General features: G+C 45.3%; 1 protein-coding gene across 1 annotated transcript in view; it reads right to left on the bottom strand.

Annotated features, from left to right (window-relative positions):
• LOC147711064 (protein-arginine deiminase type-3-like) overlaps positions 1-26,306 on the bottom strand; it is a 533,984-nt gene that overhangs the window by 209,335 nt on the left and 298,343 nt on the right. The window contains exons 2-6 of the mRNA XM_086921887.1: positions 22,716-22,893; positions 20,192-20,264; positions 12,012-12,073; positions 8,109-8,226; positions 22-147 (exon numbers count right to left, since the gene is read on the bottom strand). Coding sequence (XP_086778013.1) covers positions 22-147; positions 8,109-8,226; positions 12,012-12,073; positions 20,192-20,264; positions 22,716-22,893 — 557 coding nt within the window. The remainder of the gene's footprint in view (positions 1-21; positions 148-8,108; positions 8,227-12,011; positions 12,074-20,191; positions 20,265-22,715; positions 22,894-26,306) is intronic.

A 26,306-nucleotide genomic window follows, 5' to 3' on the forward strand; every position in this document is an offset into this window, starting at 1 on the left:
GGGGTTGTGCATCCTACTCACCAGTCTGGTGAAACACACCCAGTTTTTCTGAGTCAGGCGGTGAGACGTGGAGAAGCACCCCGTGGGTTTTGAAAAAGGCTTTAGGACCTTGGGTTTTCAGGATCAGGATGGACATATCCTCCAGGTCTGTGTAAGCAAAGAAACAAAGATAGAGCTTTCACCCAGGATTCTAGAGATATGAATGCTTCAGAATACAAGAAAAAAACAGAAACCGAATTGTTGTGAATCAATAAACAAGGAATACATTGGTTTTTACATAGGTCTTCATACCAATGTTGTTCATAAGCGCTGAGAGTATGGGGTCTTGCAACCAGTAGCGTGGCTTCACAGCGCTAAGCGCAGCACAATGGCAGCTCTTGTGCCATATTTTCAGGATCTGATGATCTAAGTAGTACATTTCTTAGGGTTAGGTGATGAATGCAACTGTTATCTGATGTCAGCATGAATCCTCATCCCTTGGATCCAAAAATAGTGTTTTAGAATACACTCTAAATTTCACTACCCATCTTGAAAATGGAACTTTGCCGGTGACCATGTTTCCCACTACCAAGAGCCCTCAGTGCAACTTGGCTCATCATGCATTCAGTTCTCATAATCAGAGGTTGTGTCTTAAGGGCTTATTTATGAGAGACCTGCATCACTTTTACACCACTTAAAGTGATACATGCATGACGCAGGGCATTAATAAAGATTAACTAAGCCATGCAAAGCCACCATGCATGGCTCTGAGTGGCCTCATATATCACGAGGAAGCCGACACTGCAAATTGCTGCATCGCCTTACTCTGCCCATGGGAGGCGTTCCGTGGGCGTTGCAGTGGGGTTTTCCATGAAACACCCATGGAATATGACGTTGCCCCAGATTTACACAGTGATGTAAACCTGTGGAAGCGTCAAATCCGTACAACTCTGAGTTGAGGCGTAATGAGGAGAAATACGCTAATTTATCCTAGTTGTTTCCTCTTTCCATGCGTGCTGCATTCTGCAGCACACATAGAAAGAGGAAAACGCCTCGAATTATTGTTTTTGTGCAAAAAGGTGCTCCTTCGCACACCAAATCAATCCTGCCTGCAACAGAGGCACCGTTGCACCATGGTGCAAGGATGCCTACATTGCCACTAGGCTGACAAAATGGTGCCAGCACAGGCAGAAAGCAGAGGAATGCACCGTATTGCTTAAATGTGGTTAATGCTGCCCCTTTCACTTTGGCGTAGGGCAGCGCAGCAAGGTGTCTTGCTGCGCCACACTAAGCCAAAATGCCATGAGTGAGGCCCTTAATATCAAGGCTGGGGCAGGGGCAAGAGGTTTGTCAGGCTAAACACACTATGGGGCTTATTTATGAGAGCCCTGCATTATTAAAAGTGGTACAATCGTGTTGAGGAGTGGAGTTGGCCTGATGGCTAGGGCGGTTAACCTCGAATATATGGGGAACTGGGTTTGAGTCTCGGCAATGACCCTGAACATCCTATGGTTCTGGGCAAATCACTTAATCTCCCTGTGTCTAACAAAAATGAATGTGTCCTCATGTAATGCAACTGGTGCTTTGTAAAGCGCTCTGATACCCCTTTCCGGTGAGGTTTGCGCTGTATAAAACTCTGTAAAAAAAAAAACAACAACACAGGACTGTCATAAAGATTTACTAAGCCACACAAAGCCACCCTGCTGGCTTTGAGTGGCCTCATAAATAATGAGTAAGGCGATGCAGCGTAAATTGCTGTGTTGCCTGTGTTGCCCAGGAGACATTCCATGGGCATTGGGGTGGGTTTTCCATGGAATTTGACACTGCCCCAGATTTACAAAGTGATGTAACCGAGGGGAAGCATCAAATCCATACGCCTCCTGAGGTGAGATGTAACAAGGAGAAATATGTTAATTTCTCCGAGTTTTTCCTCTTTCAATGTGTGCTGCAGAATGCAGCACACATTGAAATAGGTAAATGCCTTGTAGGAATGTTTATGTGCAGGAAGGTGCCCCTTCCTGCACAAAAACAACACTGCTTGCAACAGAGGCACCTCTGCACCGTGGTGCAATGGTCAGCACTAGGCTGACAAAACGACATCAGTGCAGGCAGAAAGAACAGGAATGCGCTGTATTGCTTAAATATGATCTATTCCTGGTCTTTCATTTTGGCGTAGGGCAGTGCAGCTGCGCTGCCCTACGACAAAATGCCATGATTGAGGCCCTATGGGTCGACTGCAACACAACTATTTGATTTCTATGATCTACTGCTCTTATCCAGCTACGTTTTCCGTTTAAATATTGCCAATCTAATGGCACTAGTACAGTAGTGCATATAATAATGTACATAGTGGGCTTTGGCTTTGACCAGAACAGTATCTCTCTCGCCTCACACTATTGACTGTGCGGTGCAATATTCCACCTCCAATGGAGTGTTTATATTGCAACGCATGATGGACTATTTTTCATCCGAAAGTACCCTGAATCATCACAAATTAAATTATCGATCATATTTTGGTTTGGGTTTTTTCTCAATGCAGGAGGCTGTTTTTGATGTTTTTGGCCAGACTCATATGCAAGCCTGACTTACTGGCTTTGAAGATATTTGTTGCTAATGTTCTACTCTCCTTCCCAAATATGGATGAACAACTTGTCAGTGCACTGAGCTTAGTTTCCCCTACGTCCATGCACTTGCCACCGTGTGACAAGTAATTTGTATACATTATGGCTTCGTAGGCAACAACGCTTTGCATTACGGGGCTTTTACTTTTCTACACTTGCTCTAAGTGTAGTTGAACAAGTCACGGCAGACTGAGTGAGTGCTAAAAATAGATGACTTTGATAACCTTTTCAAAAGGAGTCCATTTTCAGCTATGGTAGTCAATGCCATTAAACCAGATGGTGCCACTCAGTTATTTAGTGTTCTTTAATGCTAATTACTGCCACTTCGACCACATTCCTGCTCTTGATGACATTATTTTGACTGATTTAACTTAGTCTCGCCATTATCTTGACTGCTGCAAATAGACTGTGACTTAATCTCCCTATTATTAATGTTCAGATAGAAGTAAAAAGCAGAGTAATGTTGCCTCAAATATGGAATTAACTAATATATTAGTATGTTTAAAAAAAACAAATAATTTCACTATTTAAAAAAAATAAAAATAAAACTATCAAAAGTATTATTTACTCACATATTTTATTTTCATGTGAAAAAGGTGTGTGTTTGGGTTTGCCCTTGTTTATGTGCCCCCTTTCTTTAGGCCTATCAATTTAATAATGTCTGAGTACTACCCACAGTTACACCAGGCATCCTTGGCAGGGTGCTCTCCTAACATTTTGCCTTCAGCCCTCCTGTTTGGCCGACTTTGTTTTTGCTGGCTGTAGGACTCTGCGCACTTTACCACTGCTAACCAGTGCTAAAATGCCTGTGCTCTCTCTTTACAACATGGTAGAATTGGCTTACACACAATTGACACCTTTAATTTACCCGCAAGTCCCTAGTAAAGTGGTCCTGCCTGTACCCAGGGCCTGTAAGATAAATGCAACTGTTGGTCCTGTAGCACTAATTGTGTCACTCACTTAAGTAGCCTTTTAACATGTGTCAGGCTTGCCATCAGATCCTGTGTGTGCAGTTTTCATCTGCCACTTTGACCTGGCAAAAGAAACCTTTAGCCAAACCGAAACCATTTGTTTTAATACATTTAAGTCACCCCTAGGGTAGGCCCTAACCTGCCAAGAAGGCAGGGTTCAGTGTATTCATAAAGTGGGATATGTATGTTTTACTTGTCCTGGAAGGGAAAAACTGCAAAGGTTGTTTTTCTCTACTGCAAGGACTACCTCTCCTTTAGGATAAAATTGGAGTTAGCTTATTATATTTAATAAGCCCGTAACGTGCAACTGGGAGCAGGTGAACAGGTTGAGTTTGGTGTCTAAAGAATTGTAATTAAAAGCCCTCTTTAATGGTAAGGTTTTTTTTCACGATTCTGGAAATGCCACTTTTAGAAAGTTGCCATTTTCTTGTCCTAACCAATTGGTGCCTGCAGCCTGATCCTTAGATACATGACTACGAGTAGCTGGCATTTGGCGTTTGCGTATTGCTCCCAGACAGTGAGACAAAGGGAAGATAAATGTTGGCAGGATGGATCACTCCGAGTTAATGAGGAAGAGAAGATGTCCCCTACCACACTTGTACATCACAAGAGCACTGCCTGAGCACTCTCATGAAGGGATTGTCATTAGTCTATTGTGATACCACACAAGCCGGGGCCAGGACAGGGAGGAAGGGGATGCCTGACCCCTCAGCAGGGTGGAAACCTCTAGAAGCTTTCTTCACTTCAACTGGGTACCAGGTATAAATATTAGATGTCAGACCCCAATTCATCAGGACACTTCTGGACCTGTGGACTCTGCCAGGAAGAAGGACTGCTGTGCTGCTGAAAAGACCACTCTGCTGGACTGCATATGCTCTGAGGGACTGCTACCGTGCTGTGCTGATCTGCTGCCCTCTTGCCTGGGTGAGAAAGACTGAACCTTCATCTGTTGAATCCAGGACCCCAGGGTGATTGTAGAGCTAGTTTATTGTCCACCTGACTAGAGCCTCAGGGACAGAATCCTCCAACATACTTGAACTCAGCAATTGGACTCTGCCATCTGTGAGTCCTACCTTGCCAAGTGGTGTCACCCTGGTCCAGGAGCCTTAGAAGTGGGCTTTAAGGAACTCTCCCAGCCCATCTGTAGTTGCAGCAGAACCAACATATCTCCTTTGCTATGTGGTGCAACCCAGAGCAGAACTGACGCATCGCCTCTGCTGTGTGGACTTTCCCAAAGCTAGGAATTGGCATCACAGCCTGCAGTCGGAACCAACCCTGTGCAATGCATCCACAATGCAGACTCCCGCATTGCAAGCGTATTGTCGATGGCAGCCTCTATGACAATGCGGGACCTGCCAGTGCATGAAGCATCCTCAATTCAGTACTTTCCATCTCAGCCTCCTAAATATCAACACAGAACCTAGCATCACAGACTTACAGCTCCTCTGAACTAATGCAGGCACAACGCATCTATGACCTGGACCTCGCATTGTCTCTGCTGCGTGACACACCCTCGACATGGGATTCCGCAACTATTTGTCACCTAGATTTACGGTACTCTTGTACAGCAGGCCTAGATGGGTCCCTGTAGCTCCATTACAATCAACCTGAACTTGTGTCTGACCCGGTCTATCGCGACCATATATTCACAGTGCTTTTTGGCACTATATTTACTGAAATCTTTAAACATTTTATATCTCTGGTTCTACTGATTGATTTTTTTTTCATTTTAGTGTTGATTTAGTTTTTAAAATGTAGTCTATTTTTCTACATTTGTGTAGGAGTTTTCTTGTATTGTGTTTTCACTTCCTGTTTGAAGTGCTGTGCAATATTTTACACATTGCCTCTAGGTTAAGCCTGACTGCTCTATGACAAGCTATCAGAGGGTTGAACACAGCTTAATTTGGAGTTGCTTGCGCCTTTACCCAGACAAAGACTGCAATCCTTGCTTGAGTAGAGTTTCACCCCCTCAACCAGTAACTCAATTTCTTACACCAACCAATTCAATGTAATATATATACATAATTTTCACTGATAGAAAGGTGATTTAATTAATAATAATTGATCATAGTAATGCCATTACTAAACAATATTTTACTTTGTACTGAATTAGCGCTAGGGCTCCATTGTCAATGCAGACTAATAATTATAATTAAGTTTGATATTAATGTAACACATTTATTAGAGAAAGGGTCACTGTTACATTTACGGATAGGATTTAGCAATATGGGTAGGGTTTGTTTAGCTCACCAATAATGGTTAGAATCAGCTGCATTAATAAGTGTAGGAGTTGTATTACAGTTACCTTTAGGGTTAGTCTGGGTTAGCGCTCGAAGTGAAGAGGTTAGAAACTGAATCACATAATTGTAAAGTTAGGCAGTTGGAACAGAGGTCAAAGTGAATGGACTTAAGATAATGGCTGCTGCCAGGGATATGCAGCCTGTAGGCCTTTTGGTGAAACTTTATGGCAACTCTTGTGAGTCCATACTTTATTTTTGTGCTACGCTCAACAGGCCGAGATTTTACTGCTGTTTAGTCGACAAAAGCAGTCCATGGCATCCCGCGTTTCATTTTTGTACACATGTTTACAGAATCATGAAGGCCCCTCGGACTGAAAAGGACAGTTTTTAGGGCTTAGACAAAAAATAATGGAGGTTCTGTCTGCAGAGAACACATTTTAGTCTTGGATTTATGAACGCTGCCTGTGTTATTCATAGCACAACTTCTGTTGGTGAAAGGAGAATAAGAGATTATTGTGCTGCAAATAGAGCTGCTGATTTGTTAAATTTCTATTGTCTGGGACCTTGGCTGTTGCTCAAATCTAAGAGGAGTGGGTGGGAATTTTGGCTGGCTTGTCATTAGGATAAGTAATTCTGTGTACAGATCCTAGTGTGGCATGTAGGGTCCTGCCCACATGGCATGTGAGGCGGCCGTCCACACTATGCCATCATCTGTACATAGATATACATGAATGCACATGTGTTGTTATCTTTGTACATGCATTACATTCCTTGCTTTGTCAGTGGGCAAAAGAGGTGCACAAGAACATTTGGGGGCTTATTTACAAGAAGCCTGAGCCACCGGAGTGTCTCTTTTTTTAACGCTCCGGTGGTGCAGGCCTCTCAATCACATCTATGATGTGATGCAAAGCCACCCTGTGTGGCTTTGCAAGGCCTCATAGATATGGAGTACGGCAAGGCAGCGCAAAGCTCTGAGTTGCCTTACTCTGCGTCAAGGAGGCATGCCATGGGCATTGCAGTGGGTGTTCCCAAGCAACACCCATGCATTTTGACGCTGCCCCAGATTGACAAAATCACGTAAATCTGTTCCAGTGCCAAAACCTTACGCCTCCCCAGAGCAGGCGTAGTGAGTAGAAATGGTTTAATTTCTCCTCCTTTTTTCCTCTTTCCATGTGTGCTGTGTTCTGCAGCACACATAGGACAGAGGAAAACGCCTCCACCTTCCTGCACAAAAAAATCCTGCCAACAATGCAGACACCCTTCCACCAAGGTGCAAGGGTGCCTGCCTTGGCATTAGGCACCAAACTGTGCACCGGTGCTGTCTGAAAGGACAGGAAGGAACCATATCTTGCAAATATGGTGCATTCCTGCCCTTTCAAATTGGCATAGGGCAGCTCAGCAAAAAAACTTCCTTACACCAAATTTTTGTAAATATGAGTCCAATCTGGGCTGGCTGCACATTCACCCTTTTCCGTTATTAAAAAAACCTGTGCGCATAGACTGACTAGGTCAGGGAGACTTTGTTTTAATTGGGCTTGGGGCCTGTGCCCGATGGCTTACTGTTTTCCATTGGCCGTCAAATTTGAGAGAGATGCCTTAACCCCTTCGAGGCTAATGACGAGCTGGCCTCGTCATGGCGCTTACCTGCCGTGCGCGGATGACAAGGCCAGCTCGTCATGAAATAATGTAGTACAATCATCTGCAGCGCAGGACGGGAAAACGCCTAGCAGCCATGGGGTTAAACTGAGGCTAATGTTCAAATTCGAGGCACTACACACATATATTTCAGGAAAAAACTTGAGCCTGGCCTTGACATTTCAGAGGCAATAGAGTGTTATTCATGACACTGGCTTTAACATATCACATACACCTGAACCATTATCCAACTTGGAACACCTAAATGAAATTCAATGCTTGTTCTTGAGCTAATACCTGTTATCTATTATTACTTTATGTTCTCAGACCAGGATCTCATAATTGAGGCCTAGTGACAGACTGGCAGCCTAGAAAATCGTGCTTGCCACTTAGCAAACAAATGCTGAACAATGTGAAAACTAGGAAAATGGCTGCAGCGGGGAGGATTCTTAAAGACTACATTGATGTGTTGCAAATAAAACAAAGGTATCTGTAATGGCACATAAACACTCCACCCATCTAACTAAATTATTCTAAAGCATGGTGATTAATAAATTACCCTAAGCATAGTCATGGTGGAATACTACAAGGGTTTGACTGGATAAATTATATCCACCGTGACCATTCCTAACACGAGTATCCTCCCATATCATGCCTATTACCTTTGCACGTGAAAATGCCCTCATCCTCGTTGTCCATGTCTTTAGAATCAGGTTGGTCCTTGTCACAGTTCACGAGCAGTATGGCACCATGACCATAAGGGCCCCATGTCCAAGACAACTGCAGAAACAAAAGAACAAAAGGGCCAATGAGGGGCAAACTGCAGTGGGAAAGGAAAGTGTCAGATCCCGTCAGGGGGCTAAAGGGCAATCAGGGTCTCAACAATTGTGGGTTGAGGTCATTTGCCTCTGAGGTCCTGGGATCTGTCCTACTATGAATCTTCAAACTGGGCCACACCCAACACGTTCAACACATGCCTCTATCGCAGGATTAAGGGTGGGGGGTGGTGGTGCTCAGCACTCAGCAATCACAAATCCTTATAAAAAGTACTGTCCGACCTGGTACTTGATTTTGGAAAAGAAAAGTGCTTTATTGCTCGCTAGAACTAAATACCAAATACAGATATATACATAAGGAAATTTAGTGTTCTGGTGCTAGAATCCAGATATCCTCTCTCACTACACCTCTCTCTCTGCTAATGCCACTGGGTCCTTTCTTTAGCTCTCTTTTTCCATCCCAGGCATGATGTAAAAAATTGTCTCAGTTACAGTTTTACCTCCAACACTATTAAGTAGTTTCCTCTGAATTATTTTGTCACTAGTGCATAAGCAAGATGAGTAGATTTTCTTACCCAAAACATTTGCAAGACATATAGATCGAGCAAATTCTCAGTTCTTATTTTGGGCTCAACTGCTTTCCTACTTCTCCAATTAACTCCAGTGAGACATCATTATCAGACCTTCTCTGTGGTCATGTCCATGGCTGTTCTAGTTGTCAAAGGTGTATCAGAATGTAGACCAGGTTTTGCACCGGCTGGAAGGGAGACCACAGCTCAGGTCACACCATGGCCAGTTACTTCTTGTGCAGCGGCTCATGTTACACTGCAGATAATTGCTTCTTGTGCAGTGGCTCAGGGCACGCCACAAACAAGGACTTCTTGTGCAACAGCTAAGATCACACCACAGTCAGTTACTTCTTTTGTATTGGCACAGTTAAAGCTGCAGTCGAATTCTTCTCCACGGCGGCTTAGGCCTCACCACAATCAATAACATCAGGGGCGTAGCTCAAGCTGTTCCCTGTCTTCTTGATTCCTTCTGGGAATTGCATGAGTTCCTGGAGCCCACTGACAATTGGGCACACTGATTGCTCTCCGTAGTTCTCTGTTCCTGCAAACGCACTGCACCAGGGTCAGGATGCCCCTCGCTCCGCTTGGAAAGTCAGTCTTTCTGCAGGGTTGGGAGGCTTCTTCACACTCTTATGGAGCAGGCTGACTTGTAGGTACTTCATGATAGGTAATCAGCTCTTGCAGCAAATGATAGACTCTGGTGATATCCCTGCACCTCTGCAAAGCTGGCTGCCTGGCAAACACCAGCTCTCAAAGCACTGCAGTCCTCTCAGTACTCTGGAGAGCTCTCACTTTGTTGGTCATAGAGAATCAGGAACAGGAACAACAAGTGAGTCAAAACAGACAAGAGAGGTGAATCCACTGTTTGCCTTTCAGAACTGGTTTGGAGTGGTTCTCCTTTCAAGAGTCCTTTCCAGGCTGCTCTCCTGAAACAGTCTTTGTGTAGAGTGATACTCCTCACAAAAGGGTATTATCAAGTTAGAGGCACCCAAAACAGAGGCACACAAAAGTAAGAGCTTTCTGCACATGGCTGTCATCAGCCACCCCGAAGAGTGATCAGAGGAGAAACAAAAGGCTGGCCTCACCTAAGGGGTCCCTTTACCTTGAACAACAGAGACCGCAGGCCCACTCTTCACCCCCACAATCTACAAGTGGGAGTGCTACAGAAAGGCTAATCAGCCGCTCCTCTCAGCAAAAGGCCTAATCAAATTTCTAAAGGAGACTTCTCTTATTTCTATCCTATTGAGTGTCTAGGTATCCTCACTCCAGCTCTAATAATATTAGCAGTAAGCTTCAACTATCTGGGAAAACAACCTCACCTCAATCTCATGCCAAGAGCCAGGCCAGGACTCAGTAGCTCATCATTCCTTTGGTTAACAAGTACCACAATACTACATACCCATACACACACTAGGGATGTTAGGATCTGGGTTAGTGCAAAGAAGCAGGACTTTACTTGAATGAGTCATTAAGCATCCACTTCAGTGACATGGATAATAAAATCTGGTCACTCCTATGGATCCACAAACACGATAAGCTGCCACCACTGCTCTATGTACTAAGCACATGGTATGGACAGTAGACCACTGCCTGTATATTGAGGGCATGCTTGGTGCATTCCTCCAGGTCACAAGACATGTCCAGGACCTCACTATTGTCAAAGGACAGGCCTAGGTCTCTGTGTACACACTAGATTAGTAAAAGGGTAGGTCCAAATAAGAAAAGATACAGGACACAGATACATGCAGTCGGACACTCGGGGCAGGAGAATATGACTGAATGGCATCCAGGGGACATTCCCAACCCAACAGAAAGTCTTTCTGAAGTGCAATAAGGGCAGAAATGAATAGAGCAAGTAAAATAAAATTACAAAATTCCACAGGCAGATATCCGCGAGAGTGGAGAGTCAACACTGACTATCAGGCGGGGAACCTCACAGATTAAATAAATCTGATATTCTTGATTTTCCATCAGGTAAAACAACTTGTGATTTTCATGTAATTGTTGGGTTGAGTCGCAGAATAAAACACACTCAAAGAGGAGTTTCTTTTAAAGGAGCTTATGCCCTGAAATCCTCGGACCCCACCATGTCTCCTGTAGCACAGGGGCCCAGCTCAACCTCTATTAATGAACTGTATCCTTTATGAAATCAGCATTTAGGAACTACAAAGTTGTTAAATATGCATTCTAGCCTCAGAAACAATGTTTTATGTAGGATGAGCAAAAATGAGCAAGAAAATATTCTTCTCTCCAACAGCACTGCTTTTGGTTGGCTCCTGCTTTAATATTGTGACAAATAGTAGAAAAATAATACCTAACATGGGTTTGTTTCAATTAGCATAACGAGCCACATAAAAACAAATGTATGTTTATTTGTTGTGCATGAGCTGCACTGCTTTATTTGTTTTAAGAAAATTATTTAAATTCAGGATCTCTGTGCCTGTTTGCAAGTTAAATTTATCTCTAGCTTCCTCCTGAAGGGATGTACCTTTTTTGCAACATTATAAGGCTATGACCTACACATCAGATGCCATTTCGATACTATAAATATGCAGAAGCAATTCCTTGTTTACTCATGCTTTTGAATTCATAAAATGTTGATTTCTTCGGTTTATAAAATAATGTAATTTTACTGCGAATGAAAATAATTTGCAAGTACATGTTGTGTTGAATTTATTAGATGCTTGGCTTGCCGTGCAAGCTACCTTATGAGTGCAGCCCACTTACATAAACTCTTGCTGGGAATTTGTGTGTTTTTTGTCCAGAACATTATTTAAAAAAATGTGCGGTGTGTTGCTTAGAGAAGGCTAGATGTGCTGGTCCTTTCTGTAGTTAGACATACTTACTATTGATTTAATTATTTACTAAATATGCTGTGGTTATGTAATTTCTTAAAGGAACAAGGTATTTTGCGTTAATATGATTTTGGTTTAATGATAATCCCCTTGCCCGTAATAACTTCTGCTTTCTCTAATGATACTATTATTTGAACAAATCTACAACCACTGAGAACCAAAAAAGCCTTGTTGTGCAGGTTTTTTTAAGGGCCTTGACAGAGCCTTAAAGTTCAGGATTCTCCCTTGCCTGCCCATCAGCCCCTAGGGGAGGAGAGTCATCAATGTTCTTATTTACAACCGTTTGATCCCTTCTCCATTGTCCATCTACTGCCAATGACCTAATGACAGCATACCTGAATACAAGTAATCCAATACTACCTTACCTTGTTAGTATTTTTCATGTTCACTGTTCCATCCCGCCGAGTGTCCGCATGCAACGAGATGGCTGTGATGAAAAGGATGTGGATAAAAGTTAGCACATAAAGGCAAAATTAGCACAGGAAATTCCAACACATTTGCAGGAGGCTGTCCATACAATAATTAAGTTACTACATATTTTTTAACCTGCTGTAGACTTCTAGGGAATAGGGAGAATATCGGACACTATATACTGACAGTCTGGTAAATTGGCATCTAATAGGCCCATAATGAAGGCAAACGGGTGGCCAACAGGGAAAAATGAGATGGTGAAAAAATAGAAAGGCCTCTCACTTCAGATAGTGCAGCTGAATTATCTCAGACAATGCTTAATTTGTTCTGGGGATTTCTGTGGCTCTTTTCATTCTTTTCACGCCCACCTTTTTATCTTTAGTGTTGTGGAACTTTAATACCAAAGGTGGAAAACGACTTCAGTTGTATAATAAACATGTTGGTTGGGGAAGACAAACCACTTTAACATTTTGTTGCACTGTAAAATAGGGCCTCCACCCATAATGCCACAGTGCTTATTAGTGCAAGCATAGTGCTTGGCTTCAGTGTCTACAAGTCCATGCTTCCTAATGTTGGACAGATGCTAAATACTTCCCGCATGATGAGCTAGTAATCACTATGATATTCATCATTACAATAGTGTATATTAACAGTACTAATTTTATTGTATAGTGGGTAGAAAATAAATCTCTGCTTTGATTTTCGAACCACTGACTATGGGGCATACTCGAGTCCTTTCAAAACTGGGGCCATCTTATACATCATGCCCCAGAGGCAGAACGGGCATGTGTGCACTTGGGGCACAATGATTCTACAGAAGAGGCTGCAGACACTGGTGAGTCTCCTTCTGTAATACTTATAGCACTTGTCCACATGAAACGCCAGTACTATCATGAGAGGGCATTTGCTTACATGCATAGGAACTGCACCTGCGCTGTATTATCGAAACATGCCTTTAGGACGTTTACGGAAAGTGTACCACAAAAATGTGGCACACTTTCAGTGCATCTCCTAAAGGGAGCCCTCTGGGGGAGGAAGAGGGACCCATGGACCACCCAGAAATGCCCCTGCATGAGGGTGCAGTCACTCATTGCACCCGCCAGCAAGGCGATCTCTAACCCCCCTGAAAAGTGCTGGAGGGCTAAAAAGTGTGCAGTGGCACAAACAAGATACTTTCATCATGTTCATAATACAGCCCCTGGTGTTCATGACTGCTCAACAACAGGAAGACTATGAAGTCTCTTATCACAGAGAAGTTTGCCGGCAAATATCACTGCAAACAAGCAGTTGCATCTGCTGTTAAATGCCACTTAGAATTGGTTAAGTACTAACCTTGTTTCATTTCTTCACATGTAATATGATATAGAGGATTATTGAAGGAGAGCAGTCAATAAAGGGATCCAGAATAGGAAAACTGTCCATTAATCGCATATACCTTGTGTTAGATTTGGGGGTCTCTAGTTGGTAGAGGTAAGTACCTTTATCAAAATAGGGACCCTTGCTTCTAGTCAGGGCAAAGGGGGCACACACTGTAGATAACTCCTGCTCACCCTCTAGGTAGCTTGGCACGAGCAGACAGGCTTATCCCGAAGGCAATGCGTTAGTATTTGCACTTAATAACCACAATGACCCCAACAGTACACCACAAATTGAAACCACACGGGTAGGTATATAAAAATTTAGCTTTATCTAGTTTAGCAAAGTAAAGGTCAGTTACAAGGTAGTTGCGTTTCTTCTTAATGGTTGCACGTATTCTTAAGGGTTTCACTTAGTTCTAGGAAGTTATTCACTTATTTTAATTTGTCAAGTCCTCAAAAATATCACTGGAGTGTTCACTAGGGCGGTACGATCAAAATCAGCACTTCGCTCTATATGCGCGAGCCCTCACTCGTGCGCCTCACCGTCTTGTTCCCTCGGAAGCCTCAGCGTGCGAGAAGCTTTCAAACCTGCCCCGGCCGGTCCCTTCAGCTCTCCGCCCACTCTCGACAAACCAGCGAGCGGCGGGGAACTATTCCGGTACTTCTTGACTGGGACGGCAGGCCAGGGGCAAGGAATACACGCGCTGCTCCCACGGCGAGAACGGGTCTCTTTTCGGCCTTGAGAGCGGCTCCCTCGGCGAGGACGGGTCTCTCCTCCAATCCGGTCGCGGCTCTGCAGACGAGCCTCCGCAGACGTCCGGGAGTCAGCCAATGGCAGTGCGGCTCCCGGGACCAGCCCCTAATTATGCTGTAGCCTCTAACCAATGGCTGCATGGCTCAGATGATGACGCGGTGGTGCTGGGACCAATCCCAGCGCAGCGTTAGTGAGGGGGCTCGACTCCCTCGACCAATGGGAAAGCAGCGGTCTCGATCTTCGTCTCTGAAGCTCCGGCAAGGTACGGCGAGATCGCGGGACAATTTGCGGTCCCCTGGCAGTGGAAAACTTTAGCGACAACAAGGTTTTGTGGGCGCTGGCCACGGCTAGGCCGCCCTCAGGGTCACAGATGTTGTTTTAGGGCAGAATTCACGAGGGGAGGCACCACAGACCTCCGACCCTCGCAAACCATGTGCCGATGAGCACACCGATCTAAACCCTCAAGCAGCAGTTGACAAACTCACGCTCCAGGCAAAAACAGCACGATCTTTGCAGCTTCGTTCAGTTTCTTGGGAACCTTTTAACCCTGGGTTCCAGGACAGGAGGCCAGCTCTTCTCATGCCCTTGGAGATTCTTGCAGAGACACAGCACACAGCAAAGTCTTGGTAGTTCAAGCAGGTAGGGGCACAGCACACAGCAAAGCCCCTCTTCTTCTCTCCTTCAGTTGAACAGCAGAGCAGGTCAGCCCTTAGAGCACACAGCAAGGCAGTCTTCCTTTAGTTCCTTCAGCGGTCCTTCTTCTGGCAGAAGTTCCTCTTGATTGTAGAATCTGATTTTCTGTTGTCAGGGGTCCTTCTCTTATACCCCTAAAAGTCTTTGAAGTCTTTGTGCAAGTGGGCCCTGAGCCCGGTCTAAACCAGTTCTGGGTGTTGCTGGAGCACTTGGGCTTCCTGGCTTCTTCCTTCCTTTCAGTGTGAGGGGCAGAGGCGACAGCCGCCCAGCAGGAGGTGGAGCCAGCATTGTGGCAGGCAGGCACAGCCCTATTCACTCCCAGGTGCTATCTCCTCCCATCACTCTAGTTGCAGATGCAGTCATTCAACCACGGGCTGACTCAGACAACCTCCTGGGGGCTCCCCAGCCCCTGTCACCCTCAAACCAGACAGTCAATCCACAAGCAGGCCCAGGCACACAGAAAGGTTAGACAAGAGAACAGCCACTTTGTAAAAGTACTGTTCTCAAACACAGAATTTAAAAACAACCTTTCCTAAAAAATGTGTTATTAAATTCTGAGTTCAGGGATAACAATCACTTATGTCCCATCTTGTTCCTGTGGGAAGATAGGCTGGTATCCATTGGGACCAGCCTCCCCCATGTTAGTCTATGGAGCAAGATAACCTTGCAGCAGTGAGCACACAAAATGGCTGCTGTTCACTACCAGAGCATGTTACCTGCACTAGTACATGCTCTACCTTTCCTATACACTGCACCCTGCCCAGGGGGTACCTTGAGCCTTCCATAGGGGTGACCAATGTGTACATAAAGGGAAGGGTTAGGCACAGCCAGTGGGGACACTGGCCAGGAGGACATGGCAGTTCACTGACTGCACACAGGCACTGCGGTGGCAGTTCTGAGACACCTTTTTAGGGCTACTCATGTGGGTGGCACAATCAGTGCTGCAGGCCCACTAGTAGCTTCTGTCATCACCAGCCCTGGCACACCCAGTGCACTTTACTAGGGACTTCATGGTGATACAAATATGCCAATTAGGTACATAAAATCAATATGATAATTTCCATTGGGAGCACTTACACTCTGGCACTGATCAGCAGTGGCAGAGTGTCCAAAGCATCTAAACCAGCAAAAACGAAATCCAGCACAGCATCAAAAATACCGGAGGCAGAGGCAAAAATAGGGGAAAACCACGCCAAGGGTGTCAGGTCTAACACCTTGTATACAGTGTTATGATGTACATAGCTTATTAAGAACACCTTCTCCCTTATAAATTGATATCACCTATGTAACTGAAAAGGGTTAATGGTGGAACCATGCTCAACATGAACTTTTTTACCTTCGCTCATCTTCCTTATTCCCTTTTCTCCGCCTTGCAATCAAAATATTTACTTACTATCTTGCACCCTCCCCACCACTGTCTGCCTATCCCGCTCCCTTTTCAGAAAACAAAATGAAAAAATGATAGAAGGACTCCTCCCACTGTCTCTCACGATCCTTGGCAACACTGCCACGCATTTCATCCAAATTTGTTTAAAAATATCTAAGTGTCCCTCCCATTAACCGCATCTACCACCCTCAGTAAGTGACCCCTCAATATTTAAAAAATATTGTGCCCGACTGAACTCACCACCACATTAAGTTAATACTGTTCTCAGCCCAACTAGTTTAAAAAACTTGATTTCTTTTAACCCTTTCTCCAGAATGCTCACCTCTTCCCACTCAAAAGGCTGCTGTTGTGTGTGGCAGGGCTTTCGTGTAATGATGAAAGGATGCTACATACAAGACAGACCGGATTACTTATAAACATCATTTAAAACCTTAAGAATACGTGTAATAGGCACAGGGCCAAAGAAAGCAGATTAATAATTTGAATTGTAATGCTAACAGTCTGTCCTCAATGGCCATATTTTCTGCTTACAAAAATCCATGATTTTTGATGCTGTTTGAACTAACAGAACAGAGAAGGAAAACTTTCCACCCCTCTGTCGCGTGTGTTGTAACTGTGGTTGCAAGGAAAGATGATCTTGTAGTGATCCTCCTTTGAAGGAAGAAGAGAAAAGTAGCATCAGCTTCTTTGGCTTCCATACGTTTCTGTGAAAGGGGCATTGCTTGTGCAATTTTGGAGCACAACAGAGCTGTGAATGAAACAACCCTACTGCCCCTTTAGACATCACTAGTTACAAAGTTTCATAAGTTACCTGTGAAGGGACTGGGTTAGACTCATTGACCAGTCACTGATCGAAAATGCTTAAGGGCTGGCCTCTGACCTAATGAGATTTAATCAGGACATATACGTTATAAGGCTTACAATATCCACAATTTTGTTTGCAATAATAATTAGCACTCTGACACACATGATCTATAGACTAATTCTGTTATATAAATGATGATATAGTGCACACTGATTTTGGGGTGCAATAATGATCACCATTTGTTATCAACTGTAGATAAGACATTCTCTGATGGATATATCTGACTCCTAACACTTCCTATCCAGCAGAGAATAGCTCATTGGAAAGGAAGAGAGAGACACCTGCCACTTTCACTTTTCCCTCAAAGGGGAACATTTCCATTTAGGGCTAAGGTGAGCTACTGGGTGTGACACCAATAATATTGGGTGAACTGGACAGAGCTCCTCCTCACAAGCAATTGTCATTGGCACAGAAAGGGTCATTGTAAAAGTGTCTCTGACCAAGCCACTGCCAACACAAACTTAATTTCAATGTGTGTGAGTGTGTTTCAACATGGATTTGACAGACTTTGGAAGCAGCATTTGGCTGCCACAGAGCATCACTAAAGTCTAAAGAGATGCCTCTTTTTGCAAGATCACCCCAAAGGTTTGGACTGATGATGCTGGTTTTTCAACTCTGAGAGTGCACCGAGGGCTGCTAAACTGACCTCTGGGCCTGTGCTTTGGCCCTTAAAAGTGTAATGTTAGATTGGACATACCTAATTGGCAAACCTTTACTCACGTATAAGTCTCTAGCATGTGGTTTCAGAGGAACCCATGGCCTGTAAGCTAAAATGTCCCACCAGGGCTGCAGCACGAATTGTGCCAGCCTGGATGTGAAACCATGAAAACATGCCTGTCACTGCAGACTGGCAAGGGAGTTCTAAACTACTGACTGAACTTTGTCCATTAAACTAATGGAAAAGCCCAAACCTCCCTTACTGCAGGTCTATCGAGTCCTAAGAACAGGTGCTGTATATTAAAAAGCACAACATTGTAAATGTATTAGCGGTTGGTGGAACGTGTGGTGTCTTTCTGTGGAATTCTGTGGATTTACATAAATACTCCATGAAATTCGACAGAGTTACGCAAATGACGGCATCAGGCTCTTTGCGCTGTTCATGCTGATTTTTAGTGCCAGGGGCTTGTTCTGCACTGAATAATCAGTGAAAATTGTATCACACAGTGTGCCAGAGAGTGCCGCTTCTTGTGTTACTATTGCTGCCACTCCAGTAGATTTTCTACTCGAGCAGCAAACTTTCTGACGACAAATGGTTGTGACAGCTCACAACTGCCCACAGCTGCCCATGTTAGTGAAATCTCGCCTGGTGCCCACCTAGCGACTGAAAATCACACTAGAGGACACCAAACCTCACTCGCCAACTTACCCTCAACAAGCAGTGCTTGAGAAAAACTCTGCCACATGGTGGCTGGTGGAATTTGCCTAGAACTCCACATTACATGTGTAATGCAGAGTGGCCAAATTTCCACCAACTTCGCCAGTGGAGCGGACTATATCACCCACCCCTAATTTTTATATGTCCTAAATGTGAAAATCCAAAATTGCTGTTTTTACTTTGTTAAAGCAAAGCAGCTCTATCTTTCATTCCGTCCTGGAAGTTGGCTTTGACGGTGAGAGGGTCTTTGGTGAGGGAAAGTATCAATTGGGTGTCGTCGGCGTAGGAGATGATGTTGATGTTGTGTTTGCGTGCGATGGTGGCGAGGGGGCTCATGTAGATGTTGAAGAGGGTTGGGCTGAGTGATGAGCCCTGGGGTACGCCGCAGATGAACTTGGTGGCCTCGGAGCGGAAGGGAGGGAGGCGGACTCTCTGGGCTTTGTCAGAGAGGAAGGATGTGATCCTGTCTAGAGCCTTTCCTTGGATCCCAGAGTTGAAGAGGCGGGTTGTTAGGGTGCGGTGGTAGACGGTGTCAAAGGCTGCCGAGAGGTCTAGGAGGATGAGAGCGGCTGTATCTCCGTTGTCCATCAGGGTCCTGATGTCGTCGGTGGCTGCGATGAGGGCGGTCTCGGTGCTGTGGTTGGCTCGGAATCCGGACTGGGATGGGTCGAGCGAGTTGTTTACTTCGAGGAATGCAGTCAGCTGTTTATTGACGGTCTTCTCGATGACTTTGGCCGGGAAGGGGAGAAGAGAGATGGGGCGGAAGTTCTTGAGGTCTTTGGGGTCCGCTGTTGGTTTCTTCAGAAGGGCATTGATTTCTGCGTGTTTCCAGCTTCCAGGGAAGGTGCCTGATGTGAAGGAGCTGTTAATGATGTTCAGGAGGTGGGTTGCGATGATGGTGTTGGCTTTGTTGAAGATATGATGAGGGCATGGGTCGGCGGGGGATCCGGAGTGGATGGTGTTCATGACGCGAGTGGTGTCTTCAGTGCTGATGGGCGTCCATGCGTTGGGACTGGTGGAGGGGGACATTGGTTTGGTGGCTGGGGGGGGAGTCTGGGGTCCGAAGCTGTCGTGTATGTCTGCGATCTTGCGGTGGAAAAAAGCGGCGAGGGAGTTGCAGAGGTCTTGCGACGGTGTGATGTCAGTGTGATGTCATTGTTGCTGGCGCTGGGGTTGGAGAGCTCTTTGACTATGCTGAAGAGTTCCTTGCTGTTGTGGGAGTTGTTGTCCTGCCGCTCTTTGAATGATGTCCTTTTGGTGCTGCGGATCATCTGGTGATATTCGCGGGTGGCGCTCTTGAGGGCTGTCATGTTTTCTGATGTCCGCTTGTGGCGCCAAGCTTTTTCGAGGGTTGGATTAACATCCATAAGAGCAACAGACTCAGAGCCTGGGTTTGGATTGTTTTGAAGTAAGAGGGGTGAAGGACAAAACTTGTTTTTCCTACTTTGACTTTAAAACAGCAACTAACCAGTCTGGCACAGGCAGAAAAAAATGGTATACGAAAGATATGCTTAAATACATTTCTGTGTTTAAGTTCTGAAAATTGGAAGGAATTTACATGTACACCTGATTAATTCCAACACTACGCAGGCCTATGTCATGCAGAAGAAGATTCAAAACTGTTTTTGTGAATCAAGCACTCGTGCTTTCCTTACTGGAAACTACATGTAGCAATAGATTGAATGTTTCAAAATAACCTCACCAACGCTGGTGAGATACAGCCTGGCACTGCCCATGGAAACTTTCCCATTCTCTTTATGGAAGGACACTTTAACCTGCAGAGACAGAAGGGATAATGTTAGCAGATACTGACCTCTGTCAAGGGCATGCAGCAAGGATCACTGACCAATGCATCCCCTTAGGGCCGAAGTTACATTGGCGTGTAATATCTTGTTCGGCCAAAATAGGATTACTTGGGTCTCAATATGTTGGACTATTCCTAGAAAACAGCCTGGAACTGGAGAAAAACATACATACATGTTGTGGTAATACTGCCTTTCACAAATTATTCCCCGTTACAGATGTGAAAACTTGGTAATACTGCCGGTATCTGTAATTATGTGTGTGTTATTACCATGCCTTATTACCTGACCCCTTGAAATCGGGCTAATATACCTCCAGTCTCGGACATGGTCTTCCTACCATGCCTACCCGTATTACTCCTCTTGGTCATTAAAAATTCCAGTATGTCTCCGTTTTCACTCCCATATCATTTTGTCATTGCCCCTTATTCTCCTCAGTGTTGAAGGCTACATCAGCTTCTTTCTTTTCCGTTTAATTTCCTTTGTTCTTTGTTTAAACATATTCATTTGCTAGTAAGTTCCCATTTATTTTCTCTGGTGCAACTGTATTCCCTCCTCATTCTTTCCATTCTGCTGCTCTATTCTCTTGTATGTTCTTCGTCCTCCTGGTGCATCTTTATGTTTCTGCTCTTTTTCCCTTTAAGCACCTAAACTATGGAACACGTTTGTATCATCTCTAACCTCATTTAAAACATTTCTGAAGACAAAGGGGCCCATTAGGATGTCGGGCGGATTGCCCCAGCCAGGCTGGCGGTAGCCACCGCCAGCCTGGTGGAGGCAATCCGCCCAACATCCTGTCCTGAATTCCCCCGCCATATTAGAATGGCTTGGGGACCGCGGCTGATGGAAAGACTGTCCGCCGCTTTTCCGCCCCGGTCGCCTTGCGGCCGGGCGGAAAAGGATTAATAGGGTGGCGGTGTCTAATAGACACCGCCAGCCATATTAGGATGGCCCAAATCGGATGCCTTTCCGTGGTGGCACCGCTGCCACAGAAAGACATGCAGTCTTCACTCCGGGGGCCCCCTGCGGGCCCCCAGAGTGAAAGAGAGGTGGGGGGTGCACACAGGGGGTACCTGTGGTACCCCCCTTCATTTGCATAAACAAAGCGGCAGGCACCGCGTGGTGCCTGCCGCTTTGTTTATGCAAATGCTGTAATACATTTTTAGCATTGTGGCGGACGGTGCTGAGAGCACTGTCCGCCACAATGCTAAAAATGCAGGATGTGCCCGCCACTGTAGCGGGCACATCCTAATACCCCCCACGGGACCCCGCCCTAATGACGGGCCGTCCCAATCCCCGCTAGGATGACGGGCGGACAAAGTCCGCCCATCATCCTAAGAGGCCCCCAATTTTCTTGAATTGCTTTAGCAACGTGGAACTCTTATTTTAGTCATGGGACGGAAAGTCGATTATTTTTGTCTTTTCTTTGAATATGTGTCATTTTTTGCATGCACATCGCTTGCTTATAAGCACTGTAATAAAAAATATGGAGGGTGTCCCAAAGTCAAGCCCCCATGACAGCCTTTCGGTGTCAGAAAGGTCGGCATAGAAAGGCTGTCTCCACCCAACATCGTAATCCCAACGGCTTGTTCCGCCCTCGGGATTACTGGCCTCTTTCCAAATAGCAGACGGGTTGTCCAAGCCCGTCGGAAGCCATTCGGATTCCTTTCCCACCGACTCCATCATAATGGGTCGGTTGGAAAGGAACCCGAACGGATATTGCAATGCGGTCGGAATGGCTCTGACCGATGGTTGGAGCAGTTTCCGACCGCATCGTAATTAAGCCCTTAGTTGTGTCAATATTCTTACGGGTAAGTATTTCATCCACAATAGGGTCACCTCCCCACTGAGCAGAGTATCTCCATGCAAGTAAGGGTATCAAGAAGTAGAAAGAATGGCCGATAGGGAGTTGAGGAACCTAAGAAGGATGCTACAGTATTATGTGGATGCAGGTTATCGATGGGCGAAGAGCTAAAATGTGGCAAGGAGGAGCTGAGTGAAAATGGTACTAGGAAAGAGAGTCAGGCAGAAGTGAAGGAAGAGCAGATGCCTGAAGACAATTTTGGTGAGCAGGATGAGGCCCAGAAATGTAGCAAATCAAAGGAAGAAGAGTGTACCTGCCGTGTGAGTTCAATAACAATGTGAAGGCTTTAAGATTTAGCTCACGAAAGCACAAAATCCAATGCTTGTTTGTAGATTATTTACTTGAAGAATAATTTTCAATTGCTGAGAAGGGTTTGTAGTGTTTTGTTTAGAAAGTTTCATTTCGTAATAAAACTCCACTGCATTACTGGGCTGCATCAGTGCACCTTCGTGCATTTGGAGCTCTGCTGGGAAGGAGTCAGATGTAATTGGGCTTGTTTCAATGTTTACGGAGATTGCCTCCTGTGTTATTTACATCAGAATTGCCTGTGATGCACTTACCTTATTATCATTCAGATGGTCACTTGGAACCACCGTGGACACCGTGATCTCTGCCCCTTTGTTCAGGGGCCAGCTGCTGCTCTGCCCAGGCCTCATTTTCTCAGGGTTGTAGATAATGCTGACATGAACTCCAGGGGAAGCTTGGACTGTGAATGAGTCTGCGCCAGGTGGGATCGACCTGAAACATAGAACTCAGTCATAACTGGGTCCTGCAGAGTTTAGCAAACATTTAAAAAGACTGGAGTCTATTCACAAACTGTATTTTGTAGTACTACATAACTACTCACATATTACCGAATGCTATTCACAAACCGATTGAAGGAGACCTCTTCAATCTTTTCTATGCAGGAATCGCTGCCAATGGGCTTATGAAGCCTGTCTTGCATGGCAATCTTGTAGCCAGGGTGGGATGACTGTGACAATGTCAGGTGCTGATGCAGGGTTCAGACAGGTTTTTGTGAGGAAATTTAGGTCAGGTGCAAACGTCATGCAGCTAGTTCCAGATCTCTGTTGTGTGTTTGGTGTGTGGACTGTTGTGTATGTGAGATTGCACAACCGTGTGAGTGTGGGAGAGTAGGGTGCTGGGTCCTGTCAGTGCAGTGAGTGTTGGATGTGGGTAAGTGTTGGACTTGGCCCTCCCTGCAGGGTCACCACCAAACTTTTTACCTTCACCCCTCCCATTTTTGCAGAATTTGTTTTTGTTGGACTTTGTACTCTGTGCACTTTTACACTGCTTACCGGTGCTAAAGTGCTTGTGCTCACTCCTCTATACATGGTAATATTGGCTTACACCTGATTGCCACATTCAATTTACTTATACATCCCTAGTTAATTGCTATACCATATATCCAGGGCCCATAAATGAAATGCTACTAGTGGATCTGCAGCAATCATTCTGCCACGCACTTAACAAGCCCATTAAAACATGTCCCATGTCTGCCTTTGCAGCCTGAATGCAGTTTTAAATTGTCAATTCAACTTGGCAATATAACCCCCTCACCAAGCCTTAAACATCTCCCTTTTACTACATATAAGTCACCCCTACAGTACTCCCTAGGTAGCCCATATAGCAGGGTGCTTTGTAACTAAAAGGTTGGACATGTATTTTTCAGTTTTACCCATCCTTGTAGTGAACAACCTCTAAATAATTTTTCACAACTGTGAGGCTTACCTCTCCCAGAGGATAAAACTGGGCTGCCTTATTACATTTAATAACTTCTAGATTTTATATGGGAACAGGTGAACATTTCATGTTTAATGACTGAGGATGTTTAATGACTGAGGAATTGGAATAAAAAAATGTCTTTAAATGTAACGTTGGATGTTAAATTACTCATTTGAAAATACTACTTCTAGAAGTGGGTTTTTCTGCCCAAGCATGAGAACGTTCGCTCCCCGGACACACCATGCAGACTTGCCCTGCTGAACTCTACTTTCTCAGAACATTTTTCTCTGAATTTCTTCCAAGTCCGAAGCACAGACCATGCTTAATCAACTTCTTGTATCCGTGTTTGGTGTATCCGTGTTGAGTCCATCGTAGTCAGAGATTTTTTTTTACTTTGACCAGGCTGGGGGTGACTAGGTATCATAAATACTTTACACACTGATTCTATGTTAAGTCTGACTGCTTTTTTGCCAAGCTTATCAGATGGTTAAGCACAGACTAATTTAGTGATGTTTGTGGTTCACCCTGGCAAGGATTGTGGCTGTTGCTCAAACAGGGTTAACACCCGATTCAACCAACAACCCAATTTCACACAGTAATTCATGAAAAATTGCAAGATATGCAGGAGAATGCTCCGTTGGTGTTGTGTGGTGCAGCGAGGCAGTAGTGTGTGGATTGGCAGCCAGGGTTGAAACTTGGATGGTTGCAGTGTTTTAACAGTGGGAGGGGCGAGGACTAACGATGGGCGTAAAATCCGTTCTGTTCGCTGAATTTGCGTGTGGGACGGATTTTCAGAAACTGAAGTACATGAAGCACTTACAGGGTTACAGCATTTGCCCAAGTTGAAGCTAATTTCTTTGTATCCATTTACAAAATGGTTACAAAGAAATTACCTTCAACTTGGGCACATGCTGTAACCCTGTAAGTGCTTCCTGAGCAGCGCCTCCAGAGTTGCTGCCTACTTGCAACTATTCTTTGACCCTGCTCTGACCCTCAAAGCAGGGTCAGAGAATAGTTACAAGTATGGCACAATGCTCCAGGCTGTCTCAAAAATTAAACCACAACAGGAAGCACTTACATGTGGAATTTTAGTTTACGAACTGAACATCATCTGCGCCAGCTTGTCACCCATGTACAACGTGCACGACAACCATTTTAGGTATCATGGTCTCCCTGTCCACGATCGATCGCCAGCGCGCCCCTCTGACCCAGCAGGCATCCTCCGCGCACCCTGGCTCCCCCTCCCTCCCCCCTCATGAGCATGACCCTTCTGCATGACCCTGTCCTTGGGAGTCACGCCAGCGCCTGACCAGCATCTCCCCTCCTCCCATGAATGCCCCTCTGTTGGTAAACCTTCCCTCCGCGCTCGATTGTCCACGCGGCATGAATACCACTCCTTTGATGACCCCTTCCCCCGTGTCCAGCTGTCCACCCAGGTCCGAGGCCATCGCCTAAGCCGGGAGATATCATTTACTGCCCCTTATTGTATGAAGTCACTCTTCTTCAAAGGACCCTCTATTGATCAAGACCTCCCCACCCCCCGGGATATGATCAGGCGCACCCATCCTAAGAATCGGCAGAACACTCAGCTGCGCAATGACCCCCTCCTCTTATCAGCAGGTTGAGGATCTCTATTGTAGAGGCATGTGGGGTGGGATTGACACGAGGATTACGGGGATGTCTTTTTCCTTGTTGTTCACAATGATCTGATTGTAATAAAGGAAGGTCACATGCCATAAAACAGTGTATAAAAGGCCAGGCCTCTGAGAGGCTGTTAGAGCACCTCGAGACGATACCTTGTTGTCCGATCTGATGTGTTCTGCTCCGTCGGAATAAAACTTCTGTTTCCTGCCTTCTGGTCTCCGGCGCCTGCCTCATTGCTTGGTAATTTGAATGGTACAAAGGCGGTTAGCGCCGGGCAAATCTTGAAAAAGGTCATAGCCCTACCCTTTTTCCACAATTGGCGTCCCAAAGCGTGGGGCCCATCAGCGACACGTGGATCCAGTGGGAGAGGTCCCGACGACAGAGTGAACGACTGCAACGATCGGGAGAGCTCGTGTCCGATAGACCCTCGCCTGACAGCCGATCATCCGACCTTCACTAGTTCTGAACAGACCTCTCTCGAGTGATCTACGGTCCTGACTGGGAACCATCAGGAGTGCCACGAACATCACGAAGAAGAGAGGACGATCGGGCGCTGGATTCAGAAGACAGGAAACCATCCATGCGGTCCGGGTAAGGTCGTGTAGACACGACGAACTGAGAAAAAAAATTGTTTGGTTTGGATAATACTAGTATTACGCTTTGTTGAAACCCTCTGGAGATTCACCGTCTGCAAACGGAGAAAATAACAGGCTCTCTCTTTGCAAGCAGTGAAGGATAGGTAACGCAGACTTTTGTCCCCATTGTAATCCGTCGTGCCTATC

Source organism: Lissotriton vulgaris, chromosome 5, assembly GCF_964263255.1.
Source record: "Lissotriton vulgaris chromosome 5, aLisVul1.2, whole genome shotgun sequence".
Classification (NCBI taxonomy): Eukaryota; Metazoa; Chordata; class Amphibia; order Caudata; family Salamandridae; genus Lissotriton; species Lissotriton vulgaris.